The following is a 22,102-nucleotide window of genomic DNA, read 5'->3' as shown; positions in this document are numbered from 1 at the left end:
TAATGTTAGTTTACTGATATCATATACTAGCAGTAGTGATGAGTCCAGCAAAGCAAAGACATGGTTGCATGCACGTAATAACAACGAAAATAATGATGCATCTATATTATATCTTGTTAATTATTTGATAATGTATTTAATTTCCTTAGGTTTTTTTTGGCTTGTCGATCAACATACAATAAAATTAGTTTTCATTCCATAAGGTAAGCAATATAAATGCTAAGGAAAGCTGAGGAATGTTCAATCACTCGCCTAAAACAATAATAGATCGTATAAGCTTAGCTTAGAAATGCAACAATCTTCTTATATTTCCTTCATTAAAATGGCGAGTATTCGTATCAACTACACTGTTATGTCAATGATGTTCTTAGCTATTCTTTTACTAAGTGTATCAGGTTTGGCTCCGACCTCTTTTTCTCCTACAATACTCATTATTATTACACGTATTATGTGCTTTGGAGATATTGTTATATACACCTAGTGTACCGTACACCCATAAGTATTTTGTACTTATTTTGATGATTATATTTCGTTGATTCATCAAATGAAGAACAAAAACTAATCTTGGGTTAGTTGGATGTACGGTAAACCTGGATGTATATAAAAATTTTATGTGCACGGGCTAAATTTTTTTTTTTTTTTTTCTATAATTCTAGTCAAATGTCGTTTTCAATTCATATATGCATGTTCGATTACTCTATAAGTTAAATAATTTTTGAAAAACGGGTGACTAATATTCATGGTTAAAATTATTTCAGTTCCAGCATTCATCGATGCAATTGAAACATCCGAAGAAGAAAAATGTCAAGGTGAAGGCAATATATGTGTTTCTAAAGGTGTATATGCTTGTTGTGAAGGACTAGTCTGCTCAGCTTCCAATATTGTTATTGGTGTTTGTAAAAAACCTCTACCGGATCTACTAATAGATTATGCAAATTGAGACTCCTTATAATCATCGAAATTCATGAATACATACAAGCAACTCTACTAAGTATCTAGAAGAGTTTCTTGTATAATATACCACTATTTGTTTCTAGTTTGCACTGTGATGTTTCTCATAAATGTTCTTTTTAATCAGTATTATTATTCATAATATTATTATTCATAATATCATAATTATTGTTAGATAATCAACTCAATCAAAAGCTTAAACAGATGGTTGAGATTAAAGAATATGTTTTATACTCTATATCAACAATGTTCATTTTGTTGCTTTGATCGGTCTTGGATTTATTTTTAATTTTTTTTTTCAATTCAAAGTGTATTGTTTGTTGATGGGGGTACACATACGTATGTCAAATTAAAAAAAAAAAATATTGAATGATCATCAAAGTCAAATATAGTAATAATATACGTTATCTAATCATATATACTTCGTAGAATTTTGTGATTGATTGGTCTACCACAGAAACGACACTTAATAAATTTAGGAAATTGAACCTCATTCGTTGGAAAAATGGCTAGAAAGCATGGGTGTATTATAATATCACAACTTAAACTACTAATCATACATATACAATATATTCTTATTGAACTTAAGAAATATGGATGATGTTGACAAAATAACTCAAAAGTGTTGGACCTTTGATGGCTGTAATGCAATTTAGGTCAAATTGAATGAGTCTATGTGAAGGGAAAAAAAAAATTGCAATCTAACCCATGAAATATCACCGTGATCGAATTGAAAAAGGGACCTTACATTTTTTTTTTTGACACACCTTACATGTTTTTTTTTTTTTTGACAGTGAGAACAAAGAAAAGAAAACATAAGCAACAGACTAAAAATACCAAAAAAACACTCCCGAGCACGAGCCTTTCCAGCCAACCAGTGTACAGGAGACACCCATTCCCTAGGAACCTTAAGAATTTTACAAGCCGCACAGGTAGACAAAAGAACCCGAGTATCCCGAAGTAACCAGTATAAAGAAACCTCATCTTTCTGTTGTTGGCCTAACATCCGACACAGAGGCTCACAGTCCGAGTAAATAAGAATCCTACGAAAACCACGAGAAAAAGCATTGCGTAACCCCCAAAAACAAGCTTGTAACTCAGACTGTAAGGCTGAAGAAGAGAAAGAAGCACGAGCCCCTCCTCCTCGGACTGAAGGAGAACCACAATCACGAAGAACCCAACCAGCACCTGCCGAATTATCCGAGGATGACCAAGACCCGTCGCAAATCAAACAAATATTAAACCCCAACGTAGGGTCCCCAGCAAGAGTGGCAGCAAATCTCGAACCAACAGGCCTAGGGCTAGGACCCAAAGTAGAAGAAGGAAGGTGAGAATCCTGAGCCTGCCTCCCTCGCACATTCCACTGAGAAGCAAGAAGCAAAACATCATCCGGAGAGACAGCTTGTTGCCGAAAACGTACATTATTACGGGACAACCATATAGCCCAAAGAAGGGAGAAAAATTGCACCAAGTTCTCCCAATCCTTAGCAGCCGCTAACAACGAGACCATAACAGAAAACCATTGGAGAAAGGGAAGATGAAGAAGACCCTGACTATTGAAATGAAACGAGCTGCGAACCCATAAAGGAGTAACGAAATCACAGTCTCGAAACAAATGGTTGATCGTCTCCTGCTCCCTTCGACAAAAGCAGCAAGTCGAATCCACGGAAACGCCGCGAACAGCTAGAGCTGAGGCAACCGGAATACCAGCATGAATTATTTTCCAGCCAAAGATCTTCCATTTAGGAAGAAGGGGGAGCGCCCAAAATTTCTTCCACCAGGGAATAGGCAAGGACCCCAAAGGAGGACACCTGATAGTCTGATGAAGTAAGAGAGCATAGGCAGACTTCGTAGAAAAGGAGCCATCCTTGGTAAATTTCCAATATACAAAATCATCCATAAGCTCCTGCGGACGATCCAAACTAAGGATCCTGACGGCAGTCGGACTATCAAAAAACCGATGGACTCTCGAGGAGTCCCACTCGTTAGAACGCGGATCAATTATACCAGACACATGAGTCGGAAGATCCGACTGAGATAAACCATCCTTGAATAACACTGGACCCCAGGAGCCCAGTTGTCGGCTGTTATGTGTACCTTGTCACCTCTACCCACTTTCCAACGTACACCAGAAGAAACAGTCGAAAGAGCCATCTGCAACCCACGACAGCCCCAAGAGGGGCGAGAAATCCGAGCTCCCGGATTGACTGGCAGAGAGGAGTACTTCAAAAACATGAGTCTAGAAACCAAAAGTTGAGGATTTCGAATCATCCTCCACCCTGTACCAGCAAGGATAGCTGAATTAAAGCAAGCAATGTTGCGCACACCCAAACCCCCCAAACCTTTTGGTAAATGAAGAAGAGACACTGAGCGCAACGCCAAACCCTTCCGAGAACCAGACGATCTCCACCAAAAGTTGGCAAGCATGCTATCAAGTTGAGAAGCTACAGAAGACGGAATCTTGAAAACCGACAAGATATGATTAAACGATGCTATCAAAACCGAATTTATGATAGCCAGTTTCGCTGCTGCTAACAAGCGAAGAGAAGCAAAAGCAGACAACCGGCTAGCAACCTTGTCAATTAGAAACCTGAATTCCGCGACTTTACTCCTTCCAAGGTCAACAGGAAGACCTAGATGAGTACCAAAAGAAGCCTTCGATTGTAGTCGAAGACTGCGAGCTAAAAAATCACGGTAGTCTTGAGGGGTATTTGGGCTGAACTTGACAAAGGACTTCTGAAGATTAATCATCTGACCCGAAGCAGAGCAAAAATCCGAAAGAATGGCCATGACATTGTCACACGCTTGGGGCGAAAGTTGGAAAAATAACAGCGAATCATCTGCAAAGAACAGATGGGAAATCGAAGGTCCGCCCCTAGACACACGAATACCAGAAAACAAAGCCTGTTCTTCCGCCCGCCTAAGAGAGGTCGACAACATCTCCATACACAAAACAAATAGATATGGTGACAGAGGATCACCTTGTCTAAGACCACATTGTGGTCGAAAGGACGGTGTAAGACTCCCATTCACAAGAACCTGGTACGAGACAGTTGTAACACACTGCTCAATAATATGAACCGAATAAGGCGGAAAACCAAAAGCCCGTAAAACCTGACTTAAAAAATCCCAGCGCACTCTATCATAAGCTTTATTCATATCCAACTTTAGAGCCGCATAAAAAGGTTTCCGAGCTTTAGAAGCATTCATAAAGGATAGAAGCTCGTGAGCTACCAAAGCATTATCAGAAATTAGGCGACCCGGCACAAAGGCATTCTGGAACCCTGAAATAAGAGATGGAAGAACCCCTCGCAGACGGCCAGTAATGCATTTTGCTATAAATTTTTACATGACATTACATAAACCAATCAGCCGAAACTGAGACACTAACTCCGGCTGAGAAACCTTCGGCAGAAGGACTAAGAAGGTTCTATTCCAGTCCTTCAGCATATAACCATGAGCAAAAAAGTATTGAACTGCCGAGATAACCAAATGCCCAGTATGATCCCAATAAGTATTGAAAAAAGCCGAAGTAAAGCCATCAGGCCCAGGAGATTTGTCGTTAGCAATATGAAACATTGCAGCTTTAATCTCAGAAGGCGAGAACGGGGCCATTAACATGTCCTTTTGAGACGAGGATAGCGTCGGGAGGCCAAGGTGATCCCAAGAAAAAGGAGGGTCACTCCCAAATGGAGATACATGAGAATATAGATCAGAGTAAAAGGCCTGAATAAGAGAGCGAAGCCCAAGAGAATCCAAAACCCAAATACCAGCATCATTCTTCAAACTGACAATCAGATTACGACGACGACGAGCTTGGACCACCGAAAACAGTAATTTGGAGTGTGACTCCCTCCAGCATCCTATTTAGTTTTAGCACGTTGTTTCCAATAGAGAAAAGCAGCAGTTGCTTCGGCTATCTTCTCTTCCCTAGTATTTAGAAAAAGAACTCGCGCCACTGGGGATTGTAATTGAGTAGAAGAAGAAGACAAATCAGAACATAAAGCTTTCCAGTTTATACCCCAAGATTTCCTGTGGCTAAGGCACCAGTCTTTAAGTCGCCTGCGAATAACAACAAGCCTGCGAGATAAGGTAAAACACGGAGAGCCTGTAAATTCTAAACGACAGCCGTCCTTAATAATCCTAGAAGTATCCTGAGCAGATAAGCACCAGTTTTCGATTCTATAAGGTCGCCGAACAGAATCTTGAGGTAACGAGTCTGAAAAGATAATAGCTGTGTGATCCGAAAATAGAATCGGTTGATGATGAACAATGGAGTCCGGATAATCAATAAACCAATCCTAAGTTGCATATGCCTTATCTAATCTTTCAAAAGTCGGGTCCACCTCTATTCTATTGTTTGTCCAAGTATAAGAAGGTCCAGAAGAAGGAACATTCACTAACCCCAAATTCAACCGCCATTGAATAAAATCCAAACGTCCTGGAATAAGTGAAGACCCTCCTATTTTATCCGATAGATACCCGACTTGGTTAAAATCACCAATCAACAAAATGTTCGGGTAAGTTTGGACAAATCTAGCAATAGACGACCACACATCTGATCTATCTGCTACATGAGGTGCCCCGTACACAAAGATCACAAATTTTATCACATCACCAACCTCTATTTTACAAACTACAAAGTTTGGAGATATAAACACTGGAACTACACTAAAAGGAGCAAGCTAAAAAATGAACAAACCACCACTTAATCCTACAACATCTACACCACAACAACCCAAAAAAGGAATAGATGCTAAACTGAGCACAACATTATCCACAGAAACCATTGTTTCCATCAAAAACACCACATCCAAGTTATGGGAGCGGACTAAAGAGCTTAGATACGGAAATTTAGGGGAGTCCGCTTGTCCAAGACCCCTACAGTTCCAGGCAGCAACTTTCATCTCAATTTGGGTGACCCATTACGGGAGGTCACCGAGCCCGCTGAAGAAGAAGTTGTAGAAACCAAATCTAAACTGCCCTTGCGCTTCTTGCAAGGTAACAAACAGGGAAAACAACCTGAGCCATGTTGCAACATCGAGACTAGGGGTGCTGATGGTTCCAGTGCACCACCCGAACGCTGATGGTAGGGCAAAGAGCATGCCAGACTGTTCAACAATCTTGCGGAGGAATGTCCGCATATCAATGCTGTGAAGGACTACAATGCATTTTCAACGGTGACTATCCAGGCGCAACAGGAACGTGTATGCGACGAACGTTTAAGACCGTTCAACAATATTGTTGTGGCACTTCAGCGTACCAATGTTGTGAAGGACTACGATGTGAGCTTGATGGTGATTATCCTGGATCCGGCGGAGTTTGTAGGCCGCTAAAACCATGTCGAAGGACATATCAACTTTGCGGAGGTATCAATAGATTGAAATGTTGCCAAGGATTAAGATGTGTACTTGATGACGATTATCCAGAAGTTGGCAGTGTTTGTATGCCAGGAAGAAAATGTCAAAGTGATTATGAATCTTGTGGTGGTAGCACTGGACTTCAGTGTTGCGAAAGGTACGCTTGTGTCTATGATGCGAGTAGCTATGCTGGTGATGGTGGTGTTTGTGTGCCTACTTACAAGCAGAGTTCTTCGTCGAAATGATGACTTATTAGTCCATTCATGTGGATGACTCTCATTTTCTTGAGCTACAATTGTGTTAATTTGAGTTGCATATATGTATTTTTTGTTGAGTGTTTGATTTCTTGTATTAATTTTGATTGTATTGATTGAGTTTACTTAATAAATGTTACGGAGTTTTATTAAGAAATTTATATATATGCTATTGCTATGCATGTGTTTGGGTACAAATTGATTTTTATTTTTATTTTTTATTTTTTGGGCTGCTCATTACAAGCCAAAATTTTCTTCTGTGCAGTGCAGGTATATATTCTCGGCCCAATTCACCAATTGAACCAAAATCGTCTTTAACCCAATATTAAAAGTCTTAGTCGATCTAGATCTTATTGTTTTTTCCCAAATGATAGAGTATAAAATATATTTCTGAGCCTCAACCATCAGCTTAAATTTTTGGTTGAATTGGTCCTCTAACATGGTATCAGAGCCAGCGTAATACAAAGGTCACGAGTACGAATCTCATCTGCCCTTCCTTTAAAGTGGAATTAATTCGCACCAGCTATGGGTAGACCTTTGTTACATCCACATTTCATGCCTAAAGAGCCTTTATGTGAGGGGGAGTGATAGAGTATAAGGCTTTTCTTTGTCAATAAAAAAAAAAAAAGTTGTAACCTTTTCATTTTACCCCTTGTTTTGTTAGAAAAATAAAAATTTAAACATTTATTTGTGTATATTAGTAATCATCGCAGAGTATAAAAATGGCTTTTATAAAATTACTCATGGCCATACATTAAAAGGATTTGAGGATGCGTAAACCAACTACAATTAACATAATTAATTGAATAGTGCAAAAGTCAAACTGTTGAAATTAAAAAATTAACAAAATGAAGTACAATAATCCCCGGAATCAAAAACATAATGTATGCTATAGAACAATACATGAAAACACATGATGAACATATACTAAACTCAATCAGTATTGCTAGTATGAACTAGTGAGTACATATTATAGCTTAATAATTAGCATAAGTGCATAAACCCGTACCAGGAGGAAGCTTCTTCTTTCGAGTTTTAATAAGAGGTTCGGTAGGAAGGTTTCGAGCATGAACGCAGTTCAATCCTTGACAACATACGTACGGACCATAGAGTTGGCACTCTTGAAGGTGGTGTCTACACTTATCTTTCGACGGAGGTTGTTGATTATCTAAAGGTGTACATAGTCCGAGACCACCTGGTTGCTCTGGTGTCCAACCAAGACAATATAATCCTTCACAACAAGCGTAATCGCCATAACCTCCACAAAGTTGTTTTAGTTTCCTACACGTAGGGTTAGGTTGTGGTTGTGGTGGTGGTGGTGGTGATGATGGCGGCGATGGTGGTGGTGGTGTGCTCGAGGTGTCCGGTACATATGATGGTTGTTGATCATAGGGTCCATAACTCTTTTCCATGGCTGGAAGAAAAATATGAACATAACACCACAAATTTGTAAGTAACAATTAGTGAATGTTAAAGAGAATTAAGCTAAATATAGTTTTATCATCTTATATGAAGTTTAAGCACTTCACTATTTCACTTCATCTCATACTCCTCTTGTATCAAATTTCTTGCATTACTTTAACTGAATACTCTTGACAATGTACAATTTTGGCTATCAATATCTTTTAATAGTAAAAATATAAATTGAATATATACATTATAATAAATCCAATAGTGCCTTAGATATGGACATTTGTTTTCATATATTTTCAAAAAAAATATGATCAAAATAGTGGTGAAAATTCATTATGAAGTTATGAGTAATTAACTAACGAGTTGGTCTTTTAAGAATACTATGAGGCATATATAAAAGGGATACTCAAAATGACACCATGGCGAAATTTTCACAAGGATTAGAATTTTTTGGATAATATATGATTTGGAATTATTATAAATCAATATTATATACGTCTGAGTGCACCGTACACTCAACTAATCCAAAATTAAATGAGAACGAACTACTCATGGATGAATGGTGCACCTGATGTATACGATAATATCTCAATTATTATAATATCTTTGTATGTGTACTTTTCCATAAAAGTATACATCTCCATGCATTTTATATTTAATGAGGGCTCAAATATCTATAAAAACGAGGACAAAATGATTAAATTAGAAAACCCTAAAAGGACAAGAAAAACACTATTTTAAGAAACTCAAATTCAAAAATGGAAAAAATATTATAGAACAGAGGACCTTAGGGCAAAAGGTAACCAAAAAAAAAACACACACACAAACAATATTAAGAAAGAAATACAAAAACTAAACCTGATTCAGCCAATGCCAAAAGAGCTAGCAAAATTGACAACACAAATAAGTTGATAAAAATCCTCTCCATTGTGTTAATTAAATGTTTTAAAATTAAATTGAAGTTTGATTATGTTAGCAATGTCCACCATTATATTGCAATACTTATATAGTGCTTCCAAATGCGCTTAAAAAGTCTACTTACTAGGTAAAAGTAATTACGAGTCGTGAGCTAGCAATTTCTATGATTACTTACTTAATTATTGAGTTGTTGCGCACGACTAGTTCACTACGATAAAATTTATATATACAGCTTGTTATGGCTATTTTTATCAGATAAACTAAATAGATTTTTAGATGGTTGCAGCCACGTCTTTGGATTATTATGTTTTTGTTGAGGTACACATACCGACCCTCCTAAATATAGTACATACCTTTGTTAGAAAGAATTAAAAAAAAAATGCAAGGAAATATCTAATATAATTATAGTCTACAAAAATCTATTGATATAATATATCTATGATACTAATAAATCTAATGTAAATTACAGTATTAACTTTCGCAAAACCTGTTATATACACTCAAATTGTACAGAGTTACATGCATCCAATATAAGGGTAATTTTTTCCTCATTTGATACGAGTATATATTTGTATGCTCATTTTAAGATTCTAAAATGATCCGAGCAAAAATATCATGAGCAGAAAATACCATTGGGTTTACCTTGCACTCGGGTGTATATATATAAATTACTTTATATCTCTTTAGAATAATCTAGCATTAAATATTATAATCATCTTTTGTACAGAGTATTAAGGTGTATATATACTATTAAGGTGTATATATACTCTGTAGTATGTATAAATATGTATGTGATTATTGTCCATAGGATACAAAATTAAAATTAAAAAATGATATTAGTCTTGTTTGGTATAGAAGCTGGAAAGCTTTTAGCTAATAGAGCCTAGTTAGAGGTTAGCTTACTGAAAGACTTAAAACTCTTTTTGAAAAAATCATTATAAGAACTTTTTGAAATCAACTTATTGAATAATTAGCTTTTTTACTTTTTGGCTATCAAATACACTTATGTCTTGTTTGGTAAAGTGCATTTTGGAGTTATTGATCCCTATTATATGTTTGACTGATTTAAATACCACCTTCGAATATTTTTAGTTGCAACTTTGCAATATTTTATATCTCACAAATAATACCCCAAAATTGCAACTAATTTAATAAAAATCGGAGGTAGTATCAAATTTGGGTGTTTGGTAAATAGTTTATTGAAAGAGATTTTTGGACTCAAAAAGCACACACTTTTAGAAAACAATCAATACAAAACTTTTTGATATTAGCTTATTAAAAAAAATCATCTTTTGTCTATTAAATACACTAAAACAACTAAGTACGTAGCACTTAATTACTAAACACTTTTACACAATAAGCTAAACTATTTATAACCAGCTAGTCAAATTAATTAATACAACCAAGTTCAATATTATTCTAAAATGATTAATTGTATTCAATTCAACTTGCTACATGATTAATCATGATATAGCTAATGTTAGTTTACTGATATCATATACTAGCAGTAGTGATGAGTCCAGCAAAGCAAAGACATGGTTGCATGCACGTAATAACAACGAAAATAATGATGCATCTATATTATATCTTGTTAATTATTTGATAATGTATTTAATTTCCTTAGGTTTTTTTTGGCTTGTCGATCAACATACAATAAAATTAGTTTTCATTCCATAAGGTAAGCAATATAAATGCTAAGGAAAGCTGAGGAATGTTCAATCACTCGCCTAAAACAATAATAGATCGTATAAGCTTAGCTTAGAAATGCAACAATCTTCTTATATTTCCTTCATTAAAATGGCGAGTATTCGTATCAACTACACTGTTATGTCAATGATGTTCTTAGCTATTCTTTTACTAAGTGTATCAGGTTTGGCTCCGACCTCTTTTTCTCCTACAATACTCATTATTATTACACGTATTATGTGCTTTGGAGATATTGTTATATACACCTAGTGTACCGTACACCCATAAGTATTTTGTACTTATTTTGATGATTATATTTCGTTGATTCATCAAATGAAGAACAAAAACTAATCTTGGGTTAGTTGGATGTACGGTAAACCTGGATGTATATAAAAATTTTATGTGCACGGGCTAAATTTTTTTTTTTTTTTCTATAATTCTAGTCAAATGTCGTTTTCAATTCATATATGCATGTTCGATTACTCTATAAGTTAAATAATTTTTGAAAAACGGGTGACTAATATTCATGGTTAAAATTATTTCAGTTCCAGCATTCATCGATGCAATTGAAACATCCGAAGAAGAAAAATGTCAAGGTGAAGGCAATATATGTGTTTCTAAAGGTGTATATGCTTGTTGTGAAGGACTAGTCTGCTCAGCTTCCAATATTGTTATTGGTGTTTGTAAAAAACCTCTACCGGATCTACTAATAGATTATGCAAATTGAGACTCCTTATAATCATCGAAATTCATGAATACATACAAGCAACTCTACTAAGTATCTAGAAGAGTTTCTTGTATAATATACCACTATTTGTTTCTAGTTTGCACTGTGATGTTTCTCATAAATGTTCTTTTTAATCAGTATTATTATTCATAATATTATTATTCATAATATCATAATTATTGTTAGATAATCAACTCAATCAAAAGCTTAAACAGATGGTTGAGATTAAAGAATATGTTTTATACTCTATATCAACAATGTTCATTTTGTTGCTTTGATCGGTCTTGGATTTATTTTTAATTTTTTTTTTCAATTCAAAGTGTATTGTTTGTTGATGGGGGTACACATACGTATGTCAAATTAAAAAAAAAAATATTGAATGATCATCAAAGTCAAATATAGTAATAATATACGTTATCTAATCATATATACTTCGTAGAATTTTGTGATTGATTGGTCTACCACAGAAACGACACTTAATAAATTTAGGAAATTGAACCTCATTCGTTGGAAAAATGGCTAGAAAGCATGGGTGTATTATAATATCACAACTTAAACTACTAATCATACATATACAATATATTCTTATTGAACTTAAGAAATATGGATGATGTTGACAAAATAACTCAAAAGTGTTGGACCTTTGATGGCTGTAATGCAATTTAGGTCAAATTGAATGAGTCTATGTGAAGGGAAAAAAAAAATTGCAATCTAACCCATGAAATATCACCGTGATCGAATTGAAAAAGGGACCTTACATTTTTTTTTTTGACACACCTTACATGTTTTTTTTTTTTTGACAGTGAGAACAAAGAAAAGAAAACATAAGCAACAGACTAAAAATACCAAAAAAACACTCCCGAGCACGAGCCTTTCCAGCCAACCAGTGTACAGGAGACACCCATTCCCTAGGAACCTTAAGAATTTTACAAGCCGCACAGGTAGACAAAAGAACCCGAGTATCCCGAAGTAACCAGTATAAAGAAACCTCATCTTTCTGTTGTTGGCCTAACATCCGACACAGAGGCTCACAGTCCGAGTAAATAAGAATCCTACGAAAACCACGAGAAAAAGCATTGCGTAACCCCCAAAAACAAGCTTGTAACTCAGACTGTAAGGCTGAAGAAGAGAAAGAAGCACGAGCCCCTCCTCCTCGGACTGAAGGAGAACCACAATCACGAAGAACCCAACCAGCACCTGCCGAATTATCCGAGGATGACCAAGACCCGTCGCAAATCAAACAAATATTAAACCCCAACGTAGGGTCCCCAGCAAGAGTGGCAGCAAATCTCGAACCAACAGGCCTAGGGCTAGGACCCAAAGTAGAAGAAGGAAGGTGAGAATCCTGAGCCTGCCTCCCTCGCACATTCCACTGAGAAGCAAGAAGCAAAACATCATCCGGAGAGACAGCTTGTTGCCGAAAACGTACATTATTACGGGACAACCATATAGCCCAAAGAAGGGAGAAAAATTGCACCAAGTTCTCCCAATCCTTAGCAGCCGCTAACAACGAGACCATAACAGAAAACCATTGGAGAAAGGGAAGATGAAGAAGACCCTGACTATTGAAATGAAACGAGCTGCGAACCCATAAAGGAGTAACGAAATCACAGTCTCGAAACAAATGGTTGATCGTCTCCTGCTCCCTTCGACAAAAGCAGCAAGTCGAATCCACGGAAACGCCGCGAACAGCTAGAGCTGAGGCAACCGGAATACCAGCATGAATTATTTTCCAGCCAAAGATCTTCCATTTAGGAAGAAGGGGGAGCGCCCAAAATTTCTTCCACCAGGGAATAGGCAAGGACCCAAAGGAGGACACCTGATAGTCTGATGAAGTAAGAGAGCATAGGCAGACTTCGTAGAAAAGGAGCCATCCTTGGTAAATTTCCAATATACAAAATCATCCATAAGCTCCTGCGGACGATCCAAACTAAGGATCCTGACGGCAGTCGGACTATCAAAAAACCGATGGACTCTCGAGGAGTCCCACTCGTTAGAACGCGGATCAATTATACCAGACACATGAGTCGGAAGATCCGACTGAGATAAACCATCCTTGAATAACACTGGACCCAGGAGCCCAGTTGTCGGCTGTTATGTGTACCTTGTCACCTCTACCCACTTTCCAACGTACACCAGAAGAAACAGTCGAAAGAGCCATCTGCAACCCACGACAGCCCCAAGAGGGGCGAGAAATCCGAGCTCCCGGATTGACTGGCAGAGAGGAGTACTTCAAAAACATGAGTCTAGAAACCAAAAGTTGAGGATTTCGAATCATCCTCCACCCTGTACCAGCAAGGATAGCTGAATTAAAGCAAGCAATGTTGCGCACACCCAAACCCCCAAACCTTTTGGTAAATGAAGAAGAGACACTGAGCGCAACGCCAAACCCTTCCGAGAACCAGACGATCTCCACCAAAAGTTGGCAAGCATGCTATCAAGTTGAGAAGCTACAGAAGACGGAATCTTGAAAACCGACAAGATATGATTAAACGATGCTATCAAAACCGAATTTATGATAGCCAGTTTCGCTGCTGCTAACAAGCGAAGAGAAGCAAAAGCAGACAACCGGCTAGCAACCTTGTCAATTAGAAACCTGAATTCCGCGACTTTACTCCTTCCAAGGTCAACAGGAAGACCTAGATGAGTACCAAAAGAAGCCTTCGATTGTAGTCGAAGACTGCGAGCTAAAAAATCACGGTAGTCTTGAGGGGTATTTGGGCTGAACTTGACAAAGGACTTCTGAAGATTAATCATCTGACCCGAAGCAGAGCAAAAATCCGAAAGAATGGCCATGACATTGTCACACGCTTGGGGCGAAAGTTGGAAAAATAACAGCGAATCATCTGCAAAGAACAGATGGGAAATCGAAGGTCCGCCCCTAGACACACGAATACCAGAAAACAAAGCCTGTTCTTCCGCCCGCCTAAGAGAGGTCGACAACATCTCCATACACAAAACAAATAGATATGGTGACAGAGGATCACCTTGTCTAAGACCACATTGTGGTCGAAAGGACGGTGTAAGACTCCCATTCACAAGAACCTGGTACGAGACAGTTGTAACACACTGCTCAATAATATGAACCGAATAAGGCGGAAAACCAAAAGCCCGTAAAACCTGACTTAAAAAATCCCAGCGCACTCTATCATAAGCTTTATTCATATCCAACTTTAGAGCCGCATAAAAAAGGTTTCCGAGCTTTAGAAGCATTCATAAAGGATAGAAGCTCGTGAGCTACCAAAGCATTATCAGAAATTAGGCGACCCGGCACAAAGGCATTCTGGAACCCTGAAATAAGAGATGGAAGAACCCCTCGCAGACGGCCAGTAATGCATTTTGCTATAAATTTTTACATGACATTACATAAACCAATCAGCCGAAACTGAGACACTAACTCCGGCTGAGAAACCTTCGGCAGAAGGACTAAGAAGGTTCTATTCCAGTCCTTCAGCATATAACCATGAGCAAAAAAGTATTGAACTGCCGAGATAACCAAATGCCCAGTATGATCCCAATAAGTATTGAAAAAAGCCGAAGTAAAGCCATCAGGCCCAGGAGATTTGTCGTTAGCAATATGAAACATTGCAGCTTTAATCTCAGAAGGCGAGAACGGGGCCATTAACATGTCCTTTTGAGACGAGGATAGCGTCGGGAGGCCAAGGTGATCCCAAGAAAAAGGAGGGTCACTCCCAAATGGAGATACATGAGAATATAGATCAGAGTAAAAGGCCTGAATAAGAGAGCGAAGCCAAGAGAATCCAAAACCCAAATACCAGCATCATTCTTCAAACTGACAATCAGATTACGACGACGACGAGCTTGGACCACCGAAACAGTAATTTGGAGTGTGACTCCCTCCAGCATCCTATTTAGTTTTAGCACGTTGTTTCCAATAGAGAAAAGCAGCAGTTGCTTCGGCTATCTTCTCTTCCTAGTATTTAGAAAAAGAACTCGCGCCACTGGGGATTGTAATTGAGTAGAAGAAGAAGACAAATCAGAACATAAAGCTTTCCAGTTTATACCCAAGATTTCCTGTGGCTAAGGCACCAGTCTTTAAGTCGCCTGCGAATAACAACAAGCCTGCGAGATAAGGTAAAACACGGAGAGCCTGTAAATTCTAAACGACAGCCGTCCTTAATAATCCTAGAAGTATCCTGAGCAGATAAGCACCAGTTTTCGATTCTATAAGGTCGCCGAACAGAATCTTGAGGTAACGAGTCTGAAAAGATAATAGCTGTGTGATCCGAAAATAGAATCGGTTGATGATGAACAATGGAGTCCGGATAATCAATAAACCAATCCTAAGTTGCATATGCCTTATCTAATCTTTCAAAAGTCGGGTCCACCTCTATTCTATTGTTTGTCCAAGTATAAGAAGGTCCAGAAGAAGGAACATTCACTAACCCAAATTCAACCGCCATTGAATAAAATCCAAACGTCCTGGAATAAGTGAAGACCCTCCTATTTTATCCGATAGATACCCGACTTGGTTAAAATCACCAATCAACAAAATGTTCGGGTAAGTTTGGACAAATCTAGCAATAGACGACCACACATCTGATCTATCTGCTACATGAGGTGCCCCGTACACAAAGATCACAAATTTTATCACATCACCAACCTCTATTTTACAACTACAAAGTTTGGAGATATAAACACTGGAACTACACTAAAAGGAGCAAGCTAAAAAATGAACAAACCACCACTTAATCCTACAACATCTACACCACAACAACCCAAAAAAGGAATAGATGCTAAACTGAGCACAACATTATCCACAGAAACCATTGTTTCCATCAAAACACCACATCCAAGTTATGGGAGCGGACTAAAGAGCTTAGATACGGAAATTTAGGGGAGTCCGCTTGTCAAGACCCCTACAGTTCCAGGCAGCAACTTTCATCTCAATTTGGGTGACCCATTACGGGAGGTCACCGAGCCCGCTGAAGAAGAAGTTGTAGAAACCAAATCTAAACTGCCCTTGCGCTTCTTGCAAGGTAACAAACAGGGAAAACAACCTGAGCCATGTTGCAACATCGAGACTAGGGGTGCTGATGGTTCCAGTGCACCACCCGAACGCTGATGGTAGGGCAAAGAGCATGCCAGACTGTTCAACAATCTTGCGGAGGAATGTCCGCATATCAATGCTGTGAAGGACTACAATGCATTTTCAACGGTGACTATCCAGGCGCAACAGGAACGTGTATGCGACGAACGTTTAAGACCGTTCAACAATATTGTGTGGCACTTCAGCGTACAATGTTTGTGAAGGACTACGATGTGAGCTTGATGGTGATTATCCTGGATCGGCGGAGTTTGTAGGCCGCTAAAACATGTCGAAGGACATATCAACTTTGCGGAGGTATCAATAGATTGAAATGTTGCCAAGGATTAAGATGTGTACTTGATGACGATTATCCAGAAGTTGGCAGTGTTTGTATGCAGGAAGAAAATGTCAAAGTGATTATGAATTTGTGGGTGGTAGCACTGGACTTCAAGTGTTGCGAAAGGTACGCTTGTGTCTATGATGCGAGTAGCTATGCTGGTGATGGTGGTGTTTGTGTGCCTACTTACAAGCAGAGTTCTTCGTCGAAATGATGACTTATTAGTCCATTCATGTGGATGACTCTCATTTTCTTGAGCTACAATTGTGTTAATTTGAGTTGCATATATGTATTTTTTGTTGAGTGTTTGATTTCTTGTATTAATTTGATTGTATTGATTGAGTTTACTTAATAAATGTTACGGAGTTTTATTAAGAAATTTATATATATGCTATTGCTATGCATGTGTTTGGGTACAAATTGATTTTTATTTTTATTTTTTATTTTTTGGCTGCTCATTACAAGCCAAAATTTTCTTCTGTCAGTGCAGGTATATATTCTCGGCCCAATTCACCAATTGAACCAAAATGTCTTTAACCCAATATTAAAAGTCTTAGTCGATCTAGATCTTATTGTTTTTTCCCAAATGATAGAGTAAAAATATATTTCTGAGCTCAACCATCAGCTTAAATTTTTGGTTGAATTGGTCCTCTAACATGGTATCAGAGCCAGCGTAATACAAAGGTCACGAGTACGAATCTCATCTGCCCTTCCTTTAAAGTGGAATTAATTCGCACCAGCTATGGGTAGACTTTGTTACATCCACATTTCATGCCTAAAGAGCTTTATGTGAGGGGGAGTGATAGAGTATTAAGGCTTTTCTTTGTCAATAAAAAAAAAAAAAGTTGTAACCTTTTCATTTTACCCCTTGTTTTGTTAGAAAAATAAAAATTTAAACATTTATTTGTGTATATTAGTAATCATCGCAGAGTATAAAAATGGCTTTTATAAAATTACTCATGGCCATACATTAAAAGGATTTGAGGATGCGTAAACCAACTACAATTAACATAATTAATTGAATAGTGCAAAAGTCAAACTGTTGAAATTAAAAATTAACAAAATGAGTACAATAATCCCGGAATCAAAAACATAATGTATGCTATAGAACATACATGAAAACACATGATGAACATATACTAAACTCAATCAGTATTGCTAGTATGAACTAGTGAGTACATATTATAGCTTAATAATTAGCATAAGTGCATAAACCCGTACCAGGAGGAAGCTTCTTCTTTCGAGTTTTAATAAGAGGTTCGGTAGGAAGGTTTCGAGCATGAACGCAGTTCAATCCTTGACAACATACGTAACGGACCATAGAGTTGGCACTCTTGAAGGTGGTGTCTACACTTATCTTTTCGACGGAGGTTGTTGATTATCTAAAGGTGTACATAGTCCGAGACCACCTGGTTGCTCTGGTGTCCAACCAAGACAATATAATCCTTCACAACAAGCGTAATCGCCATAACCTCCACAAAGTTGTTTTAGTTTCCTACACGTAGGGTTAGGTTGTGGTTGTGGTGGTGGTGGTGGTGATGATGGCGGCGATGGTGGTGGTGGTGTGCTCGAGGTGTCCGGTACATATGATGGTTGTTGATCATAGGGTCCATAACTCTTTTCCATGGCTGGAAGAAAAATATGAACATAACACCACAAATTTGTAAGTAACAATTAGTGAATGTTAAAGAGAATTAAGCTAAATATAGTTTTATCATCTTATATGAAGTTTAAGCACTTCACTATTTCACTTCATCTCATACTCCTCTTGTATCAAATTTCTTGCATTACTTTAACTGAATACTCTTGACAATGTACAATTTTGGCTATCAATATCTTTTAATAGTAAAAATATAAATTGAATATATACATTATAATAAATCCAATAGTGCCTAGATATGGACATTTGTTTTCATATATTTTCAAAAAAATATGATCAAAATAGTGGTGAAAATTCATTATGAAGTTATGAGTAATTAACTAACGAGTTGGTCTTTTAAGAAATACTATGAGGCATATATAAAAAGGGATACTCAAAATGACACCATGGCGAAATTTTCACAAGGATTAGAATTTTTTGGATAATATATGATTTGGAATTATTATAAATCAATATTATATACGTCTGAGTGCACCGTACACTCAACTAATCCAAAATTAAATGAGAACGAACTACTCATGGATGAATGGTGCACCTGATGTATACGATAATATCTCAATTATTATAATATCTTTGTATGTGTACTTTTCCATAAAAGTATACATCTCCATGCATTTTATATTTAATGAGGGTTAGCAATGTCCACCATTATATTGCAATACTTATATAGTGCTTCCAAATGCGCTTAAAAAGTCTACTTACTAGGTAAAAGTAATTACGAGTCGTGAGCTAGCAATTTCTATGATTACTTACTTAATTATTGAGTTGTTGCGCACGACTAGTTCACTACGATAAAATTTATATATACAGCTTGTTATGGCTATTTTTATCAGATAAACTAAATAGATTTTTAGATGGTTGCAGCCACGTCTTTGGATTATTATGTTTTTGTTGAGGTACACATACCGACCCTCCTAAATATAGTACATACCTTTGTTAGAAAGAATTAAAAAAAAAATGCAAGGAAATATCTAATATAATTATAGTCTACAAAAATCTATTGATATAATATATCTATGATACTAATAAATCTAATGTAAATTACAGTATTAACTTTCGCAAAACCTGTTATATACACTCAAATTGTACAGAGTTACATGCATCCAATATAAGGGTAATTTTTTCCTCATTTGATACGAGTATATATTTGTATGCTCATTTTAAGATTCTAAAATGATCCGAGCAAAAATATCATGAGCAGAAAATACCATTGGGTTTACCTTGCACTCGGGTGTATATATATAAATTACTTTATATCTCTTTAGAATAATCTAGCATTAAATATTATAATCATCTTTTGTACAGAGTATTAAGGTGTATATATACTATTAAGGTGTATATATACTCTGTAGTATGTATAAATATGTATGTGATTATTGTCCATAGGATACAAAATTAAAATTAAAAAATGATATTAGTCTTGTTTGGTATAGAAGCTGGAAAGCTTTTAGCTAATAGAGCCTAGTTAGAGGTTAGCTTACTGAAAGACTTAAAACTCTTTTTGAAAAAATCATTATAAGAACTTTTTGAAATCAACTTATTGAATAATTAGCTTTTTTACTTTTTGGCTATCAAATACACTTATGTCTTGTTTGGTAAAGTGCATTTTGGAGTTATTGATCCCTATTATATGTTTGACTGATTTAAATACCACCTTCGAATATTTTTAGTTGCAACTTTGCAATATTTTATATCTCACAAATAATACCCCAAAATTGCAACTAATTTAATAAAAATCGGAGGTAGTATCAAATTTGGGTGTTTGGTAAATAGTTTATTGAAAGAGATTTTTGGACTCAAAAAGCACACACTTTTAGAAAACAATCAATACAAAACTTTTTGATATTAGCTTATTAAAAAAAATCATCTTTTGTCTATTAAATACACTAAAACAACTAAGTACGTAGCACTTAATTACTAAACACTTTTACACAATAAGCTAAACTATTTATAACCAGCTAGTCAAATTAATTAATACAACCAAGTTCAATATTATTCTAAAATGATTAATTGTATTCAATTCAACTTGCTACATGATTAATCATGATATAGCTAATGTTAGTTTACTGATATCATATACTAGCAGTAGTGATGAGTCCAGCAAAGCAAAGACATGGTTGCATGCACGTAATAACAACGAAAATAATGATGCATCTATATTATATCTTGTTAATTATTTGATAATGTATTTAATTTCCTTAGGTTTTTTTGGCTTGTCGATTCAACATACAATAAAAATTAGTTTTTCATTCATAAGGTAAGCAATATAAATGCTAAGGAAAGCTGAGGAATGTTCAATCACTCGCCTAAAAAAAATAATAGATCGTATAAGCTTAGCTTAGAAATGCAACAATCTTCTTATATTTCCTTCATTAAAATGGCGAGTATTCGTATCAACTACACTGTTATGTCAATGATGTTCTTAGCTATTCTTTTACTAAGTGTATCAGGTTTGGCTCCGACCTCTTTTTCTCCTACAATACTCATTATTATTACACGTATTATGTGCTTTGGAGATATTTGTTATATACACCTAGGGTACCGTACACCCATAAAGTATTTTTGTACTTATTTTTGATGATTATCATTTCGTTGATTCATCAAATGAAGAACAAAAACTAATCTTGGGTTAGTTGGATGTACGGTAAAACCTGGATGTATATAAAAATTTTATGTGCACAGGGCTAATTTTTTTTTTTTCTTTTTTTTCTATATAATTCTAGTCAAATGTCGTTTTCAAATTCATATATGCCATGTTCGATTACTCTATAAGTTAAATAATTTTTGAAAAACGGGTGACTAATATTCATGGTTTATTAAAATTATTTCAGTTCCAGCATTCATCGATGCAATTGAAACATCCGAAGAAGAAAAATGTCAAGGTGAAGGCAATATATGTGTTTCTAAAGGTGTATATGCTTGTTTGTGAAGGACTAGTCTGCTCAGCTTCCAATATTGTTATTGGTGTTTGTAAAAAAAACCTCTACCGGATCTACTAATAGATTATGCAAATTGAGACTCCTTATAATCATCGAAATTCATGAATACATACAAGCAACATCTACTAAGTATCTAGAAGAGTTTTCTTGTATAATATACCAACTATTGTGTTTCTAGCTTGCACTGTGATGTTTCTCATAAATGTTCTTTTTAATCAGTATTATTATTCCATAATATTATTATTCATAATATCATAATTATTGTTAGATAATCAACTCAATCAAAAGCTTAAACAGATGGTTGAGATTAAAGAATATGTTTTATACTCTATATCAAACAATGTTCATTTTTGTTGCTTTGATCGGTCTTGGATTTATTTTTAATTTTTTTTTTTTCAATTCAAAGTGTATTGTTTGTTGATGGGGGTACACATACGTATGTCAAATTAAAAAAAAAAAAAAGATTGAATGATCATCAAAGTCAAATATAGTAATAATATACGTTATCTAATCATATATACTTCGTAGAATTTTGTGATTGATTGGTCTACCACAGAAACGACACTTAATAAAATTTAGGAAATTGAACCTCATTCGTTGGAAAAATGGCTAGAAAAGCATGGGTGTATTATAATATCACAACTTAAACTACTAATCATACATATACAATATATTCTTATTGAACTTAAGAAATATGGATGATGTTGACAAAATAACTCAAAAGTGTTGGACCTTTGATGGCTGTAATGCAATTTAGGTCAAATTGAATGAGTCTATGTGAAGGGAAAAAAAAAATTGCAATCTAAC

The 22,102-nt window shown here is 36.1% G+C and overlaps 4 protein-coding genes across 4 annotated transcripts; 1 reads left to right on the top strand and 3 right to left on the bottom strand.

The window, feature by feature from the left end:
- Positions 1-1,535: 1,535 nt before the first annotated feature.
- LOC110723531 lies at positions 1,536-5,858 on the bottom strand. Its single transcript, XM_021902884.1, has 7 exons — positions 5,654-5,858; positions 5,356-5,587; positions 4,973-5,031; positions 4,407-4,814; positions 3,049-4,286; positions 1,789-2,983; positions 1,536-1,591 (listed from the first exon to the last, which is right to left on the bottom strand). The coding sequence occupies exons 1-7, from the start codon at positions 5,856-5,858 to the stop codon at positions 1,536-1,538; spliced, it is 3,393 nt and encodes a 1,130-aa protein (XP_021758576.1).
- Positions 5,859-6,037: 179 nt separating this feature from the next.
- On the top strand, positions 6,038-6,556 carry LOC110723530. Its single transcript, XM_021902883.1, has one exon. It carries the CDS (start codon positions 6,038-6,040, stop codon positions 6,554-6,556), a length of 519 nt encoding a protein of 172 aa, XP_021758575.1.
- Positions 6,557-7,397: 841 nt separating this feature from the next.
- On the bottom strand, positions 7,398-8,980 carry LOC110723792. Its single transcript, XM_021903164.1, has 2 exons — positions 8,837-8,980; positions 7,398-7,979 (listed from the first exon to the last, which is right to left on the bottom strand). The coding sequence occupies exons 1-2, from the start codon at positions 8,904-8,906 to the stop codon at positions 7,543-7,545; spliced, it is 507 nt and encodes a 168-aa protein (XP_021758856.1). The 5' UTR covers positions 8,907-8,980; the 3' UTR covers positions 7,398-7,542.
- A 2,923-nt stretch (positions 8,981-11,903) lies between these two features.
- On the bottom strand, positions 11,904-14,522 carry LOC110723529. The gene is made up of 4 exons (XM_021902882.1): positions 13,658-14,522; positions 13,414-13,595; positions 12,156-13,128; positions 11,904-11,959 (listed from the first exon to the last, which is right to left on the bottom strand). The coding sequence occupies exons 1-4, from the start codon at positions 14,520-14,522 to the stop codon at positions 11,904-11,906; spliced, it is 2,076 nt and encodes a 691-aa protein (XP_021758574.1).
- Positions 14,523-22,102: the final 7,580 nt, after the last annotated feature.

Source organism: Chenopodium quinoa, unplaced genomic scaffold (assembly GCF_001683475.1).
Source record: "Chenopodium quinoa cultivar QQ74 unplaced genomic scaffold, ASM168347v1, whole genome shotgun sequence".
Taxonomy (NCBI): Eukaryota; Viridiplantae; Streptophyta; class Magnoliopsida; order Caryophyllales; family Amaranthaceae; genus Chenopodium; species Chenopodium quinoa.
This window is presented reverse-complemented; position numbering and strand designations above follow the sequence as displayed.